Genomic DNA, 15,682 nt, shown 5'->3' on the forward strand with positions numbered 1-15,682 from the left:
ATTTTCTGCAGGAAACTTTTGTAACAGTAGCATTTCTATTAAACTTTCGGTAACTTCTTTATTTGGTAATTGAACAACTTTACAATCCAGAATTATAGGCTTAGAAGAACATTTTTGAGTCGAACAGTCCCCATACAAATTGACGATTTTTTTTTCTTCAGAAAATTCGATTTATAGCGATTTTTGCGAATTATTCGAAATCAAATTTTCAGAGTCCCTTGGATTTCGAATTATCTAGGTTATACTGGTATACAAATTCTTACATATAAACATTATATTTCAATTACGAACATTTTCGATCTTCGATACTTCGATCGATATAAATAATGCGTCATGTCCCATCACTAATTAATATATTGACTTAGCAAATTCATAGAAAATATATGGGGGAAGTGTGACACAATACAAAGGCACACTCACCCCACGTGTTTACTTTCGTGGGGGAAGTGTGTCTACTTGATTAAAGGTTTCAAATGCTTATAATTTAGTAAAACGATAACACAACGTGAAGCAGCATATCAAAACACATATACTCACCAATTTTTACAACCACAATATGCAGAGTTCCGTGTTCAAAAAAAATATTTAGTAACAGCTACCATCTCACTCGTCGACATCAAAATGTCGTCTGGAGAATAATCCATGTAGTCACCTCTAAAAACATGGTATCGACACCATTTCTGATTATTTTTATAAATCGGTGACTTTGCTATCACCTTTCCATAGATGGTATCATCCAATTTGTAGTAGATACTGAGATATCTTAGTAACTACACTTACCCCAAAGTTACACTTACCCCGACTCACCTTGTGTGTATCATATTATAGTAACACATAAGTGGTATTTTGATATGGAGAGTGTAATGTTTTTTTACAGTTGGCCACACATAGTTTGTTTTTATATTATTCATTATGGCCTTTGCACGACAGATTGAAAGATACTAGAAAAATGAAAGATGCATACCAGGGAACTCAGATATAATGGGAACTGAAATACACAACGGGTAAGGCGATAGCAGGTAACCGACTCGAAAAAGGATGAATCCGGGTTAAACTTACACACGTGTCTAGAATACGTTTATTGTCGAATACTGAAAACTGCTCTCGGTATATGCATGTACGCTCATTATTAATGTTGGTGTATTGCACGTGCATAATGCGTGCTTCATTTTCGTAGGACACTCACACATTCAAAAGCCTGCTTCACCATGCGGCGTATTGAATATAGCCTATTGGTAATCAATTTATTATCTGTTCTGTGATGCATACTCACATAAGGTGATTGAAAAAAAACCGTCAGGTCATTTCTTTGTGGGGAATTTTTTTAAGAAGAGAGAGGAAATATTCGATAATTTCTGGAAAATGCCTACATGTCAAATAAAAAAAAACAATATAACTCGCAATTATTCAAGATTACGCGTTAGCCAATTTTTTTATAAATACCCTGGGTATAGGCGAGAATTAATTTTAAAGTTGGGTAAACAACTACAAACGTCTCGATGGCAGTGGCCAATTGAAAGCAACAATGACAGGTAATAAGAATCTGACTGAAGATACATAATTAGGCAGCCACAGACGTACAGTTTTCGTAACAGGTTGAACATGCCAGTTAATACGTAATGGCGGCCATACAGTTATCTTTGGTAGATAATCTGCTGCGCCCATAGACGGACAGTTTTCGACCTGCCAGATGTGTGCCAGGTTCAAACTGCCAGCGACCCCCACTCCCGTGTTTTTGTAAAACTGTTGGAATTTCAACTCACCGAAAGTTGTCGGGTGACGTTAGATGTTGGTAACGTAAAGTAGAATATACCGCGCGATTAAAAGAGAGTAAAACAAAGTTAGTTATTTATGTAAACATATTATTTTATACAATATAATATAAATGTTAAAATTTTAGAGAGCATTATTAATTACGTTATTGTGAAAATATAGACTAATAACTCAGTACTCAAATTTTATTTATTGTTTGTAATGAATATTACAAATTATTAATTTAAGACGTTCACAACATAAATTAATATACCTAATTGTGAATGACAATGCCGGTAAATCTTAATAAAATTTAAGTATATATTTTAATAATATCATAGTAATTAATTATTATACTGATGATTGAAGTAAATATAATTTTGTGGCATGTTTAAATGTATTGTATATAAAATCAATACCTTTATAAATATTACCGTTTTCTAAAAATATGACCAAATAGATAATTAATACTGTCCATTAAAGGGAATAATTTATTCAAAAGAAAAAAATATATTTTATATTTACACGAATGTGTATAATATTGTACGTTAGTGGACACACCACATACGAACTGTCGAACTGTCCAAAAATAACTGTATAGCCGCCATTACGTATTAACTGACATGTTCAACCTGTTACGAAAACTGTACGTCTGTGGCCGCCTATTATGGTTGGATCTCATTCCCAAAGTTCCCAGCCATTATTGCAGAGAAATTACCTCCAGGCTGTATGTGGAATCGTGCTTCCGATACAAAATACAAATGCATGATGAATATAAAAAATGGTCTCTGGAAAATGGTCATAAAGCAGTAGAAGTATTCTTTTTTTTAAATTCTTAAACACCAAAAAATCAGTATCCACCAACCACGAAAAGATCAGTGTGCCATCACTGCCATCTGCTGTGAATGAAGACTGTTTCAGAAATGGAATACAATAGCCACATTATTAAAAAAATGATACTAGAAAGACCAACAACGAAATGAAGGAGGGTACCAGAAGTATTACTGGAGGGTTGTAATCACAATGGATCTCCAAAGTGTGCTGCTATGTCCAAAAACACAGGCATCAAAAATGTATTATAAACAACAGCTGGAACTACACAATTTCACCATACACATTCTTAATAATGATGACGTAGAGCTATAATTATGCATGGCAAGAGAGAAATGGTGGGGTATCTTCTAATGAATTTGTCTCATCTCATCGAAAGCAGGAAAATATAATGAAATAATTCTAATATCGGATGGGTGTGGGTGGATATCAAAACCGAAATAAATTATTCGCTACTGCTTGCTCTAAGTAAATATCTCTAGAGAAAAAAAACATCGAGATTCAACAGCTTTTTCTAGAAAAAGGCGACACCATGATGGAGGCCAATAGTGTACATGCCACATTGGAAAAGTATTTTAAGCCTCCAATATATTATTTTTTTGTGATTTTACCGAGGCTTTGACTGCGACTCCCTGTCATATCGCCTCTTCTCTTCTAGAAGGGGATCCGTCGATTAGGTCCTCACTCCTATTCTGTTAAAGAGCTTTATAATTATTTTGCCTAGCTCTTCCGTCTTTCTTTCTTTCTTCTTTAGACGCCAGTGTTTTATGCACCCGAATCGCTACTCCTCCGTATCCATCCCCTCTGTATTTTCGATACATCGTGTAATCATTGAATTTCAGATAGTCTAATTCAGACCTCAGCCAAGTCTCTGAGATTAATGCTATTGTTATTTTTTGTCTTATTGAGTAAAGTTCTTTATTATTCTTTTTTTGCTTCATACTTCTGGCATTCCATTGTAAAATCCTAATTTGTTTTTTACTATCCATTTTGTTGCAGAACCTCCCCTATAATTTCTCCTAAATTTCCTTCTTTGAAGTTTTTGCTTACCCAGTCCACTGCTTTAATTATTAGTTGTTTAATGATCTGCTACCGTCCAGTCTTCCCTTTTCAGCAAGACTTTCATAATTTCTCCCATCGCATTAACCTCTGTACATTAACAGCACGTATGTGGCTGCCAAGCCAAAACAACCTTATATAATTAATGTCATTGATTTTTAATTTTTAAGAATTATGATAAGATTAAATGTGGATTAAGTTTAATCAGACCAGGAAAACGAATCGGAGATCCTGTTGTATATGATATTAAAATGTTAAAGTATCTACCATATGAAACAATCTTTTACAAACTCACTTTATAACAGCAACCGTTCGATGGCCTTTGTAATATAATGAATCATTGCCAATATTGCAGTCAAAATACATACGTCTTCGAATTAAAAAGTGTAATAGAGAAAGATCACCATTATTTCTACGATAACCTAACATTTAAACCTGATAATAAAAAGTAAACGAACTAATACATATAATATCATCTCACTATTGCATTATTAATTAATATAATGATATTGCAATTTATCACTAACCCAGTATGTATATTTTAACTATTATTTATGTAACAGTTTTTCATGAGTGCAAATTTATTATTATTCGAATTTGACTTTGAAGTCCTTGAGATAGGGTTTGCTCTTCCTTCTTCGCGTGAGGTTATATTCTACTAATTTATTTTCCTTTTTCTTGTCGTTGGTCATTCCTCCGTTTTTATTTACTGGTCATACCCGCGCGTCAATTTTTTATGTATGGAGTTTGGGATCCCTTTGTCTTCATTATGATATGACTCAAGGAACCAGGTAGAAGTTACCTGGACTTCAAAGTCAACATGAATAATAAGAGTTTTGTTGGTAGGTAAAACTCCTTTCAGTATTCGAATTTAACTTGAAGTCCTTGAGATATCTGTTTGTTATCACCTGGTGTTGGGTATGCCAAATTCCTGTATGTGACAATGATTCATTGACGAGGTATATGGTTGAATAGAGAAGTTAATGGGTTCTTTTCCCCTTCTGATGGTGGTGTATCCATCGTTCTCTGGTAGTTGTGAAATGTCGACTCACTACGCCAGTTACCTCTCTTTATGATATTCCTCCGTTTTTATTTACTGGTCATACCCGCGCGTCAATTTTTTATGTATGGAGTTTGGGATCCTTTTGTTTTCATTAAGGATTTGACTTTCTTATTGTTTACATGTTGCGTCTGACAGTTCATTCTAACTATCAAAAAAAAATATCTTGGACAACCTTAAGTGATAGTTAAGTGAACGTTAAGTGATCAGTGACTATGGCGCAACATCTGAATGACCGTGAGGAGGATATTCTAAAAGCAATGGACCAGTGGCGCACCCAGGGGGGGGCAGGGGGCCCTGGCACCCCTCAAAATAAAAATTATCAGAATGTAATTCACCAGCACTTTTATAAAAAAATTCTTAGATTTTAATTTCTAACATAAAAATTTCGAAAATGTCGGGTTTTTTTAGAAACCCAATCCCTAATGGAACTGTCAAAAAATTCTCCGTGTCCACCCGAATTCCGGAGTGGTGTGGGTCATAGCTTAAGAGGGCTGACAGAGCTCTAGCCGGGGGCCCCGGGTTATGGGGGGCCCGGCGTGTCGGGTTGCCCAGATAAGTGAGATAAACACACATCATAAATTAGCTTTAATAGTAAAAAAAAGTCGCCTGCGGAGCTATTATACTTCATAGCCATGAAAATTTTCAATTACTTATATAATTGTGCAATATATTTTTTGATTATTATGTGTCGATACTCGACAGCTCCATTATTAAAGTAGATGTATTAAAAATCGCCAATAATTCATTCTATAAGTAGGTACCCTTAATTTGAACTAAAACACAATTTGGAAAACGTTAATTTAGTGTTTCATACTGCCTTTAACCTTAGCGGTAGGTAGGGGGGCCGCCAAATATCCTAGCCTGAGGGCCCGTTTCAGGATGTGGGGACCATGGTGTTGGTACACCGAGTGCAATAGACAAAAGACCGATAAATGAGAAATTAGGCTGTGAAGAAGAAAAGAGCCTATGGGACTAATTTACATTCTCCTCCTTGGGCCCCCTCCAATATTAAATCCTGGGTGCACCACTGCAATGGACACCAGACGGCGAAGCAGAACTGCTACAGGAGGAAAAGTTCAACGTACGAGCGTCGATTAAGATGCTGATGTTTGAGGTATCCTCGTTACGTACCTTATTTCAGCAAGAGGACCGGCAAGGAGTGGCACAACGCCCAAAAAAAAAAAACAATTCTTGGCGGCCCCTACGGTCGTAGAGTTAGGTCTAAATGACAAGTTGCGTCGGTGCGACCACTCGTCATCAGCTAACCATCTGACAGAGAGGACCATCGCGGCCCTCCAGAATGCGATGTTTTCCCAACGGGACAGCTTCTGAAAGGGTATGCTAGGGTTAGTGGATTGGGCAACCAATCCTCAAAACATCATAACAGCGATGAGCCTGTACCAAAAAATCGAAGAGGGTTTTGGGGACAACGCATAATAAAATTTGCGAGAACATGACTCAGATCCTTACCGGAAGGACACCTTCACTCGGGAGGCACTATCAAGGATTCCTCTGAGCTGAGAGTCCCGGAAGGCCCTCGATCTCACATTATGGCCGGGGAACTCCCAAGGGGCGACGTCCTGTGGGAATGGAGTTCTCCATCGGAGGTACGGGCTCCACCAGGGATCCGTATTCTAAGCAAAGGTGACCGCATCTGGACGACCAACAACATTGGAGGCCGCCTAAGAGACTTTCGGGGAGTCTGGATGGCGTAGTGTACCCCCCCCCCCCCCAATTGGTAATAATAATAGCCGTAGCCCGCATACATTTTGTGCGGATACCACCATTGGTAAGTCCTCCTTTACTTTTACGGAAAGAATTTCAAACGCAACAATCAGCAGAGGTCACTCTCGAGACCGAGAAAGAACTCAGGGGTTCTAGAGGAAGCGGGTCAAACCCCCAGTTTTTCTCTCAACCCTGTTTCTGATCAAGAAAGAAGACGGGGCCCTATGCCCTGTTTTCAACCGAAAGCGTTTGAATGCGTTCCTACAGCCAAAGACATTCAAACTAATTTACCATTACGAGGTTCCAGCCGTCTTACAAACAGAATACTGGCTAGTAATAATAGATCTAAGCCAGGCGTACCTCCAGGTACCAATGGCTTCTCAGCATCGTCAATTCGTTCGACTAGCCTACCAAGGGGAGCTCCTACAATTCACGTGTCTCCCGTTCGTGCTGCCAACCACTCCGATTATGTTGGCATCCCAGACCAATTGTGTCGCCGAACGCCTACGAAAGAATGGCTGAGAATATTCACTTAACTAGACGACTTCTTAGTAGCCAACCAATCCGAGAAACAGTCTCGGTTCAGGTGGAATACAGGATAACCTTCCTACAGTATTTAGGGTGGTTAATAAATATTAAAAGATCCTGTCTGAACCCAAGCCAACAATGAGGGTCCCTGGACATCACGAAGGACACACAACAAGCGGAGGTTTCTGTCGCCGGAGAAGTGTGTAGCACTCCGTCACCATCTGCTAATGCAGGTACAAAAAGGCAGTTGGTCCCTCAGACAGGCACATATCCAATCCCTTCTGGGGCGACTCAACTTCACATCCTACCTCCACGAGGAAGGTTGCATTGCCGACGGCTACAACGCTCCAGTCATCAATATGGCCGAGGTCCCATCCTCGCCAATTGATGACAATCCCACCACAGGCCCAATGGGACATCATGTGGTGGCTCTAGGCGATAGGATCCTCAGAGTTGACACAACGCAGGTACAAAAAGGCAGTTGGTCCCTCAGAAAGGCACATATCCAATCCATTCTGGGGCGACTCAACTTCACATCCTACCTCCACGAGGAAGGTTGTATTGCCGACGGCTACAACGCTCCAGTCATCAATATGGCCGAGGTCCCATCCTCACTAATTGATGACAATCCCACCACAGGCCCAACAGGACATCATGTGGTGGCCCTAGGCGATAGGATCCTCAGATTTGACACAACGCAGGTACAAAAAGGCAGTTGGTCCCTCAGGCAGGCACATGTTCAATCCCTTCTAGGCGACTTAAATTCGCATCCTACCTCTACGAGGAAGGTTGCATTGCCGACGGCTATAGACGACAATCCCACCACAGGCCTAACAGGACATCATGTGGTGGCTCCAGGTGATAGGCTCCTCAGAGTTGATACACATCAATCACTTCCTGATGATAGACGCAGCTGACACAGGCTAGGTAGCCCAACTGAATGAACACCACCTATCAGGTACGTGGGAACAAGACCAGTTAGCATGGCATGGCATCCAACAGGAAGGAAATGTTTGCAATTCAATCTCAGGTACAATCAATCATAGGATCAGATCTGCTTCTGCAGACAGGCAACAAAACAGTGGTGGCATACATCAACAACGAGGGCGGCACAAAATCTGTCACCTTCCTAAACCTATGCCGACAGATACTAGTATTTACCAGTCGAGCCAACATCACGTTTACTGCACAATACTTCCGCAGAAATTACAACTGCGTGGCAGATCATCTCTCCCGCAGACAACTCATTCCCGAATGGCACCTCATCAACACCGCAACCACCCCCCTGTTTCAAAGATGGGGTGTTCCCGAGGTGGATTTATTCGCAAGCGAAACAGCACATGTCATTGCAACGTATGTGTCATGAGACGTTACAGACAGTGGCGCGCTGTTTCACGACGCCTTCAGCCGAGTGTAGGACTTCAGATTGGCGTGGATATTTCCCCCACCAAACTTACTTTCACGAGTCCTAGTGCACCTGAACTCAAAAAAAGGGAAGTACTTACTAGTGGCACCGAGCTGGAAACAATGCTTTTGGGGAGTGGACTTACGAAAAAGGGCGATAGTACCTCCTTATACAATGCCTTACCTACATACGACACTAGTAGGTATGGAGACCAACCGTCCACCTCCAAGGACCCAGGACCTGTCCCTTTAACTATGGATAATTTCGGGTGGGGTGGAAATAACATCAAATTGAATGGTGGAAGAAAGGGCACTCCTTACTTCCAGATGGCGGCCTTCGACTCTAAAACTTACAAACCAGCTTGGAACAAATGGAAGACAATGACATGGGTAACATGAACCTAATGGATCATAATAGCCCTCAACCAATGGAATTGGCCAGATACCTAGGCTACATGCACAACATGGAGGGTTTGTCGAACAATACCATCCTGGTGCATAAGTCAGCCATAGCCACTTTTTGCAAACCGATTATCATTGTAGATATCAGCATCAACGTGGTAGTACAACACAATATGTTACAGGCAATTTCGGTACATAAAACGAAACCCGTCAAACCACCGGTTTGGGATCCAGGACGAGTGGTAGATCATCTTAGGAAAACAACACCGGTGGAGTACAACAGTGGCGCACCCAGGATTTAATAAAAATAATTTAAACAAAAAAATAAAAAAAAAAATTAAAAAAGAATGAATAATAGAGGAGAATGTAAATTAGTCCTAAAGGCTCTTTTTCTTCTTCACAGCCTAATTTCTCGTTTATCGGTCTTTTGTCTATTGCACTCGGTGTACCTACACCATGGTCCCCACATCCTGAAACGGGCCCTCAGGCTAGGATATTTGGGGGGCCCCCTACCTACCGCTAAGAATAAAGGCAGTGTGAAACACTACATTAACGTTTTTCAAATTGTGGTTTAGTTCAAATTAAGTGTACTTATACAGTGAAGTATTGGCGATTTTTAATACATCTAATTAAATATGGAGCTGTCGAGTATCGACACATAATAATCAAAAAATATATTGCACAATTATATAAAAAATTACTACTATTAAAGCTAATTTATGATGTGTGTTTATCTCACTTATCTGGTCAACCTGACACGCCGGGCCCCCAGGCTAGAGCCCTGTCAGCCCTCCCCAGCCATGACCTACACCACTCCGGAATTCGGGTGGACACCGAGAATTTTTTGACAGTTCCAATAGAGATTGGGTTTCTAAAAAAACCTGACATTAGTGTTTCGAAATTTTTGTGTTAGAAATTAAGATCTAAGATTTTTTTCTAAAAAGGGTGCTGGAGAATTAATATAAATCATTATTTTGCCGTGTTTTTATTTGTCTTAGCCCAAAGGTATAGTTTATTGGCTTTCAATTTCAATGTTTAAAATCATTCTGATAATTTTCATTTTTGGGGAGTGCCAGGGCCCCTTGCCCCCCCCCCCCCTGGGTGCGCCACTGGAGTACAACCTATTCGAAACCTCTCGCAGGACAGCTACCTACTCGGCTGCTTCTCGCATCGGGACGAAGGGTTCATAACCTCACACTACTCAGTAATAGTAGACAATGGATTAGTGGAAAAAAGTGACCACATAATTGTATGGCCAATGTTTGGCTCAAATACAGATACCGCCAAGCATCGTCAATCGGAATGGAAGTTAAGCGTTTCCACGTGTCAAAACTTCGACCCAGTATGCTGGTTACGGAAACTCGTCTGCATGTCGAACCCACGGAGAGGGGAAGGTGGGGATATTTTGGAATTATTTATATCTTTAAGAGGATCACCAAAACCAGCCACCAGGACAGTTATAGGGAATTGGCTAAGGTCAGTACTGTTGGAAGCAGGGGTACAAGAACCACCAGGCAGTGTCCGCTCAGTGGTGGCTTCCCTGTAAATATACCCAATGGATGATAAATGTAATATTATTTTTTTATTCAGTTTTACCTTCTCCTGCACAATTTGAGAAAGTGCACATAGATGGTTTTGCTAAAACGTGACGATATTATGTTTGACCCAATAAGTAAAATTTTGATTTAATTTATATCCCATCGAAACATATTGCAAAAGTCATTTTCTATAGAGATGCTATAGAGAATGTAATAGTTTTATCGCGGAGCTTTATGTCCTCACTGAATTGGGAAATATTATATTCCATTAGTCTATGGCATTTAGTCTTATCCTTGACACCTGTCCTCTATGGATATTTTTATTTTGAGTTGTGACAGGTTTAATAAGTTTTAAATACATACAGGAATAAATTGATACTATATCAACTTTAAGGAATATCTAGTTAATTACACATAACTATGTCCAAAATTTTTACTCCTACAAACCAAATAAGGTTAACAAATGTGGCCGTCGTACGTCTCAAAAAGGGTGGTAAGCGCTTTGAAATTGCGTGCTACAAAAACAAAGTTCTCTCATGGAGGAGTAAAGTGTAGGTTTATTTTATGAATAAATGATTTATGAAAAATGTTTTTGGAATTCAATTGAATTATTTTATGACTTTTTACCAATTCTTGAACATTATAATACCTGTATCCTGAATAACATTTTGCAACAAATTGGGTGTCAACCCACTATCATTGAATATTCAGTCATTGATTAAAATTTTAAATATAGAAATTTGTTATCATACTTATGCCGTGTTTATTATTTTTTTATCTGTTCTCGTACCCACCATATTGAGTAAGGGAAATGAAAATAATAAAAGTTAGTCATATATAAAAAACAATCATATTAATATTTTTCAATTCAAATAGTTTTGAGACTGCTTAGTTACAATTTTATCAAACAATACAGTAATAATTGATTTTGTCTGTTCGTGTTCTCTTTTCATTATAGCGAAAAGGACATTGACGAAGTTCTACAATCACATTCAGTTTTCACCAATGTTTCGAAAGGTCAGGTAGCTAAAAAAGAAGATCTCCAAAAAATATTTGGCAAAGACGACGTAACTGAGATTTGTAAAGAAATTCTCGAAAAGGGAGAATTACAGGTGTCTGATAAAGAACGACATTCTCAATTGGATTCACTGTTCAAAGATATCGCCACCACCGTTGCTGAGAAATGTATCAATCCAGAAACCAAAAGGCCCTATCCCGTGTCTATCATTGAGAAAGCAATGAAAGATGCGCACTTCTCTGTTAAGGCAAATCGGAATGCAAAACAGCAAGCTCTCGATGTCATCCCTCTTCTCAAGGTCACCATGCCTTTGGAAAGAGCTCAGATGAGAATCAAAGCAACCATCGGTGGAAAGGAAGCTAGGAAAATCAGAGAGAAGATCGTTCCGCTGACGAGTACCATTGAAAAAGAAGATTGGGAGGGTGGAACTGTAACGATCATCTGTCTCATCGATCCCGGACAATTCAGAACCCTTGATGCACTCATCTCATCTGAAACCAAAGGCAGCGGCCAAATGGAATTGTTGAATTTGAAAGAAATGAAAGAAGGCGAACAAATGTTGGAATAATTTTTGTTTATTAAAAAACTATCACTTTGATCTTGGGTATTTTTATTCATTTCTCCTGTTGCCATTGCAGATGTTTATTGGTGTACTTAAGATTTGATTTTTGCTGAGTGCTGAACCCCCCTCTTGACACACTCAGTCTTTTAGACACCCCCAGCGACTGATTAATGAAATATGATATATTTCAAATACTTCAGTTTATCCACTAACTAAACTTACCAATGGTAATCAAAAAAACACATCTACATTATTCCAATTATCTGCTGCCAAGTAGATCGAGGTTGTATTATAAACAGTGTGCTGATAGTAAATAAATATTGATCCACATTAAGATGATTGTGCAATTTGTTGAGAGAAAATACATTTTTTTGAATATGTTTACACAAAAATCTCTAGTGGTGGTAATTACGATGTGAGCCACAGTCATAGATAATATACGTAAGCCACAGTACATCACCATATCTCAAGTCTTATACTTAGTATGGGCGGGATCAACGTGATTTGAATTTTTTGCTATACTGGTGGAGACGCCCATTTGCAAAAATCATACGTTCCACTTTCAGTCGGATGCCCATGCCCGAATGAACCTTTTTAAATAATATTCTTATACTCGTGAAAACAACAGATTAATAAATAGAAATGTAAAAGTTATGAAGCAGGGTAGTTTATGGCTTGACCGCCATAAAACCCAAGTAAAAAAAACCACATCGACTGTTGATTGAAAGCACGTTACATTAACATGACAAACTAAAGTACATATTAATAACTATTGAAAATAGCATATTCTTTAACACGTGTTAAAGTTTATCCCATATTTTTCCACACTCTAAATATTTAGCCTGTTATACCACAGCCAGTTCCCATTAATTTTGTGTTCCCTGCTCGTGAACAATTTAGTTTGAAAGTGTGATTGGAAGGAGATGGAAAGAAAAAGACTTTTTAAAAAGTAAAATTTATCAAGATAATATATTTTACACATATAACTGAACACATTCAATGAAAAAAGAGAACCTTACATCCCATATCTATGTGGCTGATAAAATATTACCTTAAACTATTATGCAAAATAGGATACTCGACAGCTACTTACAATGTTCAGGCCTCTATTGCCGAGTGGATAAAATATTATTAATTGTTTATAGTAAGTAAACAATTTGGTGTATAAATACTCTTCTAATATTGTATCATTGTAATCCATAATCACGTAAAAAAAATGGCTTTATACTAATTATGTACACTTTCATAAAAAAAAATTAACCAATCCTGTTGGAAAAAAATAATTGCCATCTTCATCTAACAATTTTTGTCTATACCCACCTATTTTTGCAGTTGGTTTGGGTCAGCTTTCAATATTGAAATGAATAAATCGGGGCATACATGAGATTATAACATTCAGAAAATTTTCATTTCCAAAATAAAAAAGGATACATACAGTCAAACCTGTACTGTTAAGTTGAAATTGAGGTCACCATTATTTCGAAAACAAAATATTTTAGACAACACGAAAAAAAATGCTAGCAGTATGAAACTATTGCAACTTTTAAAAGAAGATTATCGAATGTGTCGTGAAAAAGCATTTCAACTTTTAAAAATGTAAGTATTTAATTTAACATATTTTTACTATAAATTCAGTTTTTTTCACTGTTTCCATTCCAGACAGCATAATGTTAGAGTTTAGATTAATACAGTAATAAAAAAATACATGTGAAGATTTTCATTACCGTAAAGTAATGAAATGTTGAGGATTAAAGGAATACAAGCGTACTGGTGACTGTATTAAGTAGATCGACTTCAAAGTTAAATATACGATTGTCTATATAACAGTTTTTAACATTCTGTAATTATGCGGTCTTGTTCTCAAATGATTATTATTTTATTACTATTCTGTGAAAAAAATATTTTTAGTGTTTGAAAGAACAAGTTAAGCCAAAACAGTCAAAAGATATACGGTTGCTATGGAAATAATTAATTTGTTGGGAATAAAATACTTTTATTTTTCATGCATAAATATATACATACATGGCTGTGGCGAGGGATGCAGGTAGGGTTTAGATTCGACGTAAGTAGTGCACACCTATGGTGTGAGTCATAATTTTTTTTTTTTATTAAGAATGCAATTTTCAGATGGTGCAGTTTTTAAAATTCATTTAAACCCTGCCTCAACCAAACAATTGTTTATTGTACGACAACATCTTCTTGGCTACGCTTCTAGGCGCTGCTGTCTACTAAATGGGAGGAGCTTGTTAATTTATAATAGAATTCCGGGTAAAAATGAGCGGGGCATGTTAGTTCACAGTTTTAACACGTAGCCAAAAAGATATTGTCGTACAATAGGTATGCTATGGGCGATCCACACTTTTTCAGTCATACTTATTTGTTTTCATTGGATTAACTTGTTGACCGCGGAGCATTTAATTACCACATTTAAATAACATGCCAATTATATCGAATGGCCAACTAATGAGGGCACAAACGGGTGTGCCATCCACGTGGAAAGGATTACGAATACATATTAAATATGGTCAGTTAGTTTTTTAAAATTCATTAAACTTTGCATACAGCAAACCATAATCGATAAAAAAACATTCTTCTATCTATAAAATTATGTATAGTTTAATGGCATAATGTTGATATTTTATGACTATTATCTATTATGACTTGGGTAGGGAGGGTTGAATTGAATTTTAAAAACTAACAAAAACTATCTACACATTGTAGTAGTTTTGGTTCAATGAAAACAAATACGTTTGACTGACAAAAATTAATATGCACTATTTGTGTGAAATCTTAACAGCCTACCTCCACCCTTCGCCACTGCTATGTGGTGATGTAAAAACTGCTCCAAACTATTTTTTTAATTATATTACTTGTACTCCTTTAATTCTCAGACTGATTATACTTAAGGCTCGATGACATTGAGCTATACAAGCTACAAACCGGCGAGTTCACAATCTGCCTGTAAACTCGCCCAGTGTCATCATCGAACTAGCTAACAAGCAGATTGTAAACAATTTACCGAGAAAAGTTGAAAGCCGGGCTACTTTACTCGCTGACACGTGGGCCAGTCTGCGCAGTAGAGCGATAGTGGCGAACCTGCCAGTTAAAAAACGAACTACTCAAAACGTCCTATCAAATAGTTCCAAAAATGACGGTTTCAACTCGCTAGCTTGTTGGCTTCTGAGCGAGTGGAAAGTTTTCTGTGTCATCATCACAATCGCACTAGCTGACTCACCCGCTTTTAAACTCGCCGACTAGCGGCTTGTAAAGTAGCTCAATGTCATCGACACTTCAGACACAGCTTTGCATATGAAATTAAAATATTTAACAGTACAAGTTAGCAGAATAGGTCAGACATCAAACTGTGGATTAGCCATATCGTCATTGAAACTAGAAAAATGTGTATCTCCGTTTTAATCGAAAATTGACTTTGAATGCCATCTAGTGGCCGTTAATATCTTTCCGTCTAGGAAATAATGTGATTCCAAAAAAATTGTAACATTGTTAAATCATGGATGTTTTAACTTCATAACCATATATTTGTATATGAAACCATGTCTCTCCTGTAAAGTAGCGTTTTTGGAGTTTCATGAATTTTATAGTTCCAACGACAATATGCACTCTTATTGCAATGGATTTATAACCAAATTCAATATACCTACCATACTGATCTGTGGTAAACTTGTATAAAGAGGGTCGTTTACGAGCACTTTAATTTTGTCGACATAAATATCATTATTTTCAAAATCATTATGAAAAAATCATTGATACTTGGAAAGACATTGAATCTTCATTTGGAT

At 37.8% G+C, this 15,682-nt stretch overlaps 1 protein-coding gene across 2 annotated transcripts; it reads left to right on the plus strand.

Annotated features, from left to right (window-relative positions):
- The first annotated feature begins 9,907 nt into the window (after nt 1-9,907).
- On the plus strand, nt 9,908-11,918 carry Sbds (SBDS ribosome maturation factor). 2 transcript variants are annotated; one of them, XM_085957797.1, is made up of 2 exons: nt 9,908-10,158; nt 11,261-11,918. In XM_085957797.1, exons 1-2 carry the CDS (start codon nt 10,016-10,018, stop codon nt 11,886-11,888), a joined length of 771 nt encoding a protein of 256 aa, XP_085813923.1. In that variant the 5' UTR covers nt 9,908-10,015; the 3' UTR covers nt 11,889-11,918. The 2 variants fall into 2 exon arrangements, with proteins under 2 accessions (XP_085813923.1, XP_085813921.1); XM_085957795.1 differs by lacking the exon at nt 9,908-10,158 and adding an exon at nt 10,587-10,853.
- The last annotated feature ends 3,764 nt before the right edge of the window (nt 11,919-15,682 follow it).

This window comes from Rhyacophila brunnea, unplaced genomic scaffold (genome assembly GCF_057557595.1).
Source record: "Rhyacophila brunnea isolate RB1 unplaced genomic scaffold, BYU_Rbru_1.0 scaffold_7, whole genome shotgun sequence".
In the NCBI taxonomy this organism is placed as follows: domain Eukaryota; kingdom Metazoa; phylum Arthropoda; class Insecta; order Trichoptera; family Rhyacophilidae; genus Rhyacophila; species Rhyacophila brunnea.

Bases quoted from the DNA above. Each gene is read 5' to 3' on its own strand.
- Sbds (XM_085957797.1), top strand. From the start codon at position 10,016: ATGGCCAATGTTTGGCTCAAATACAGATACCGCCAAGCATCGTCAATC. The intron at 10,159-11,260 runs GTGGGGATATTT...TTTTCATTATAG, and splicing joins GAACCCACGGAGAGGGGAAG to CGAAAAGGACATTGACGAAG.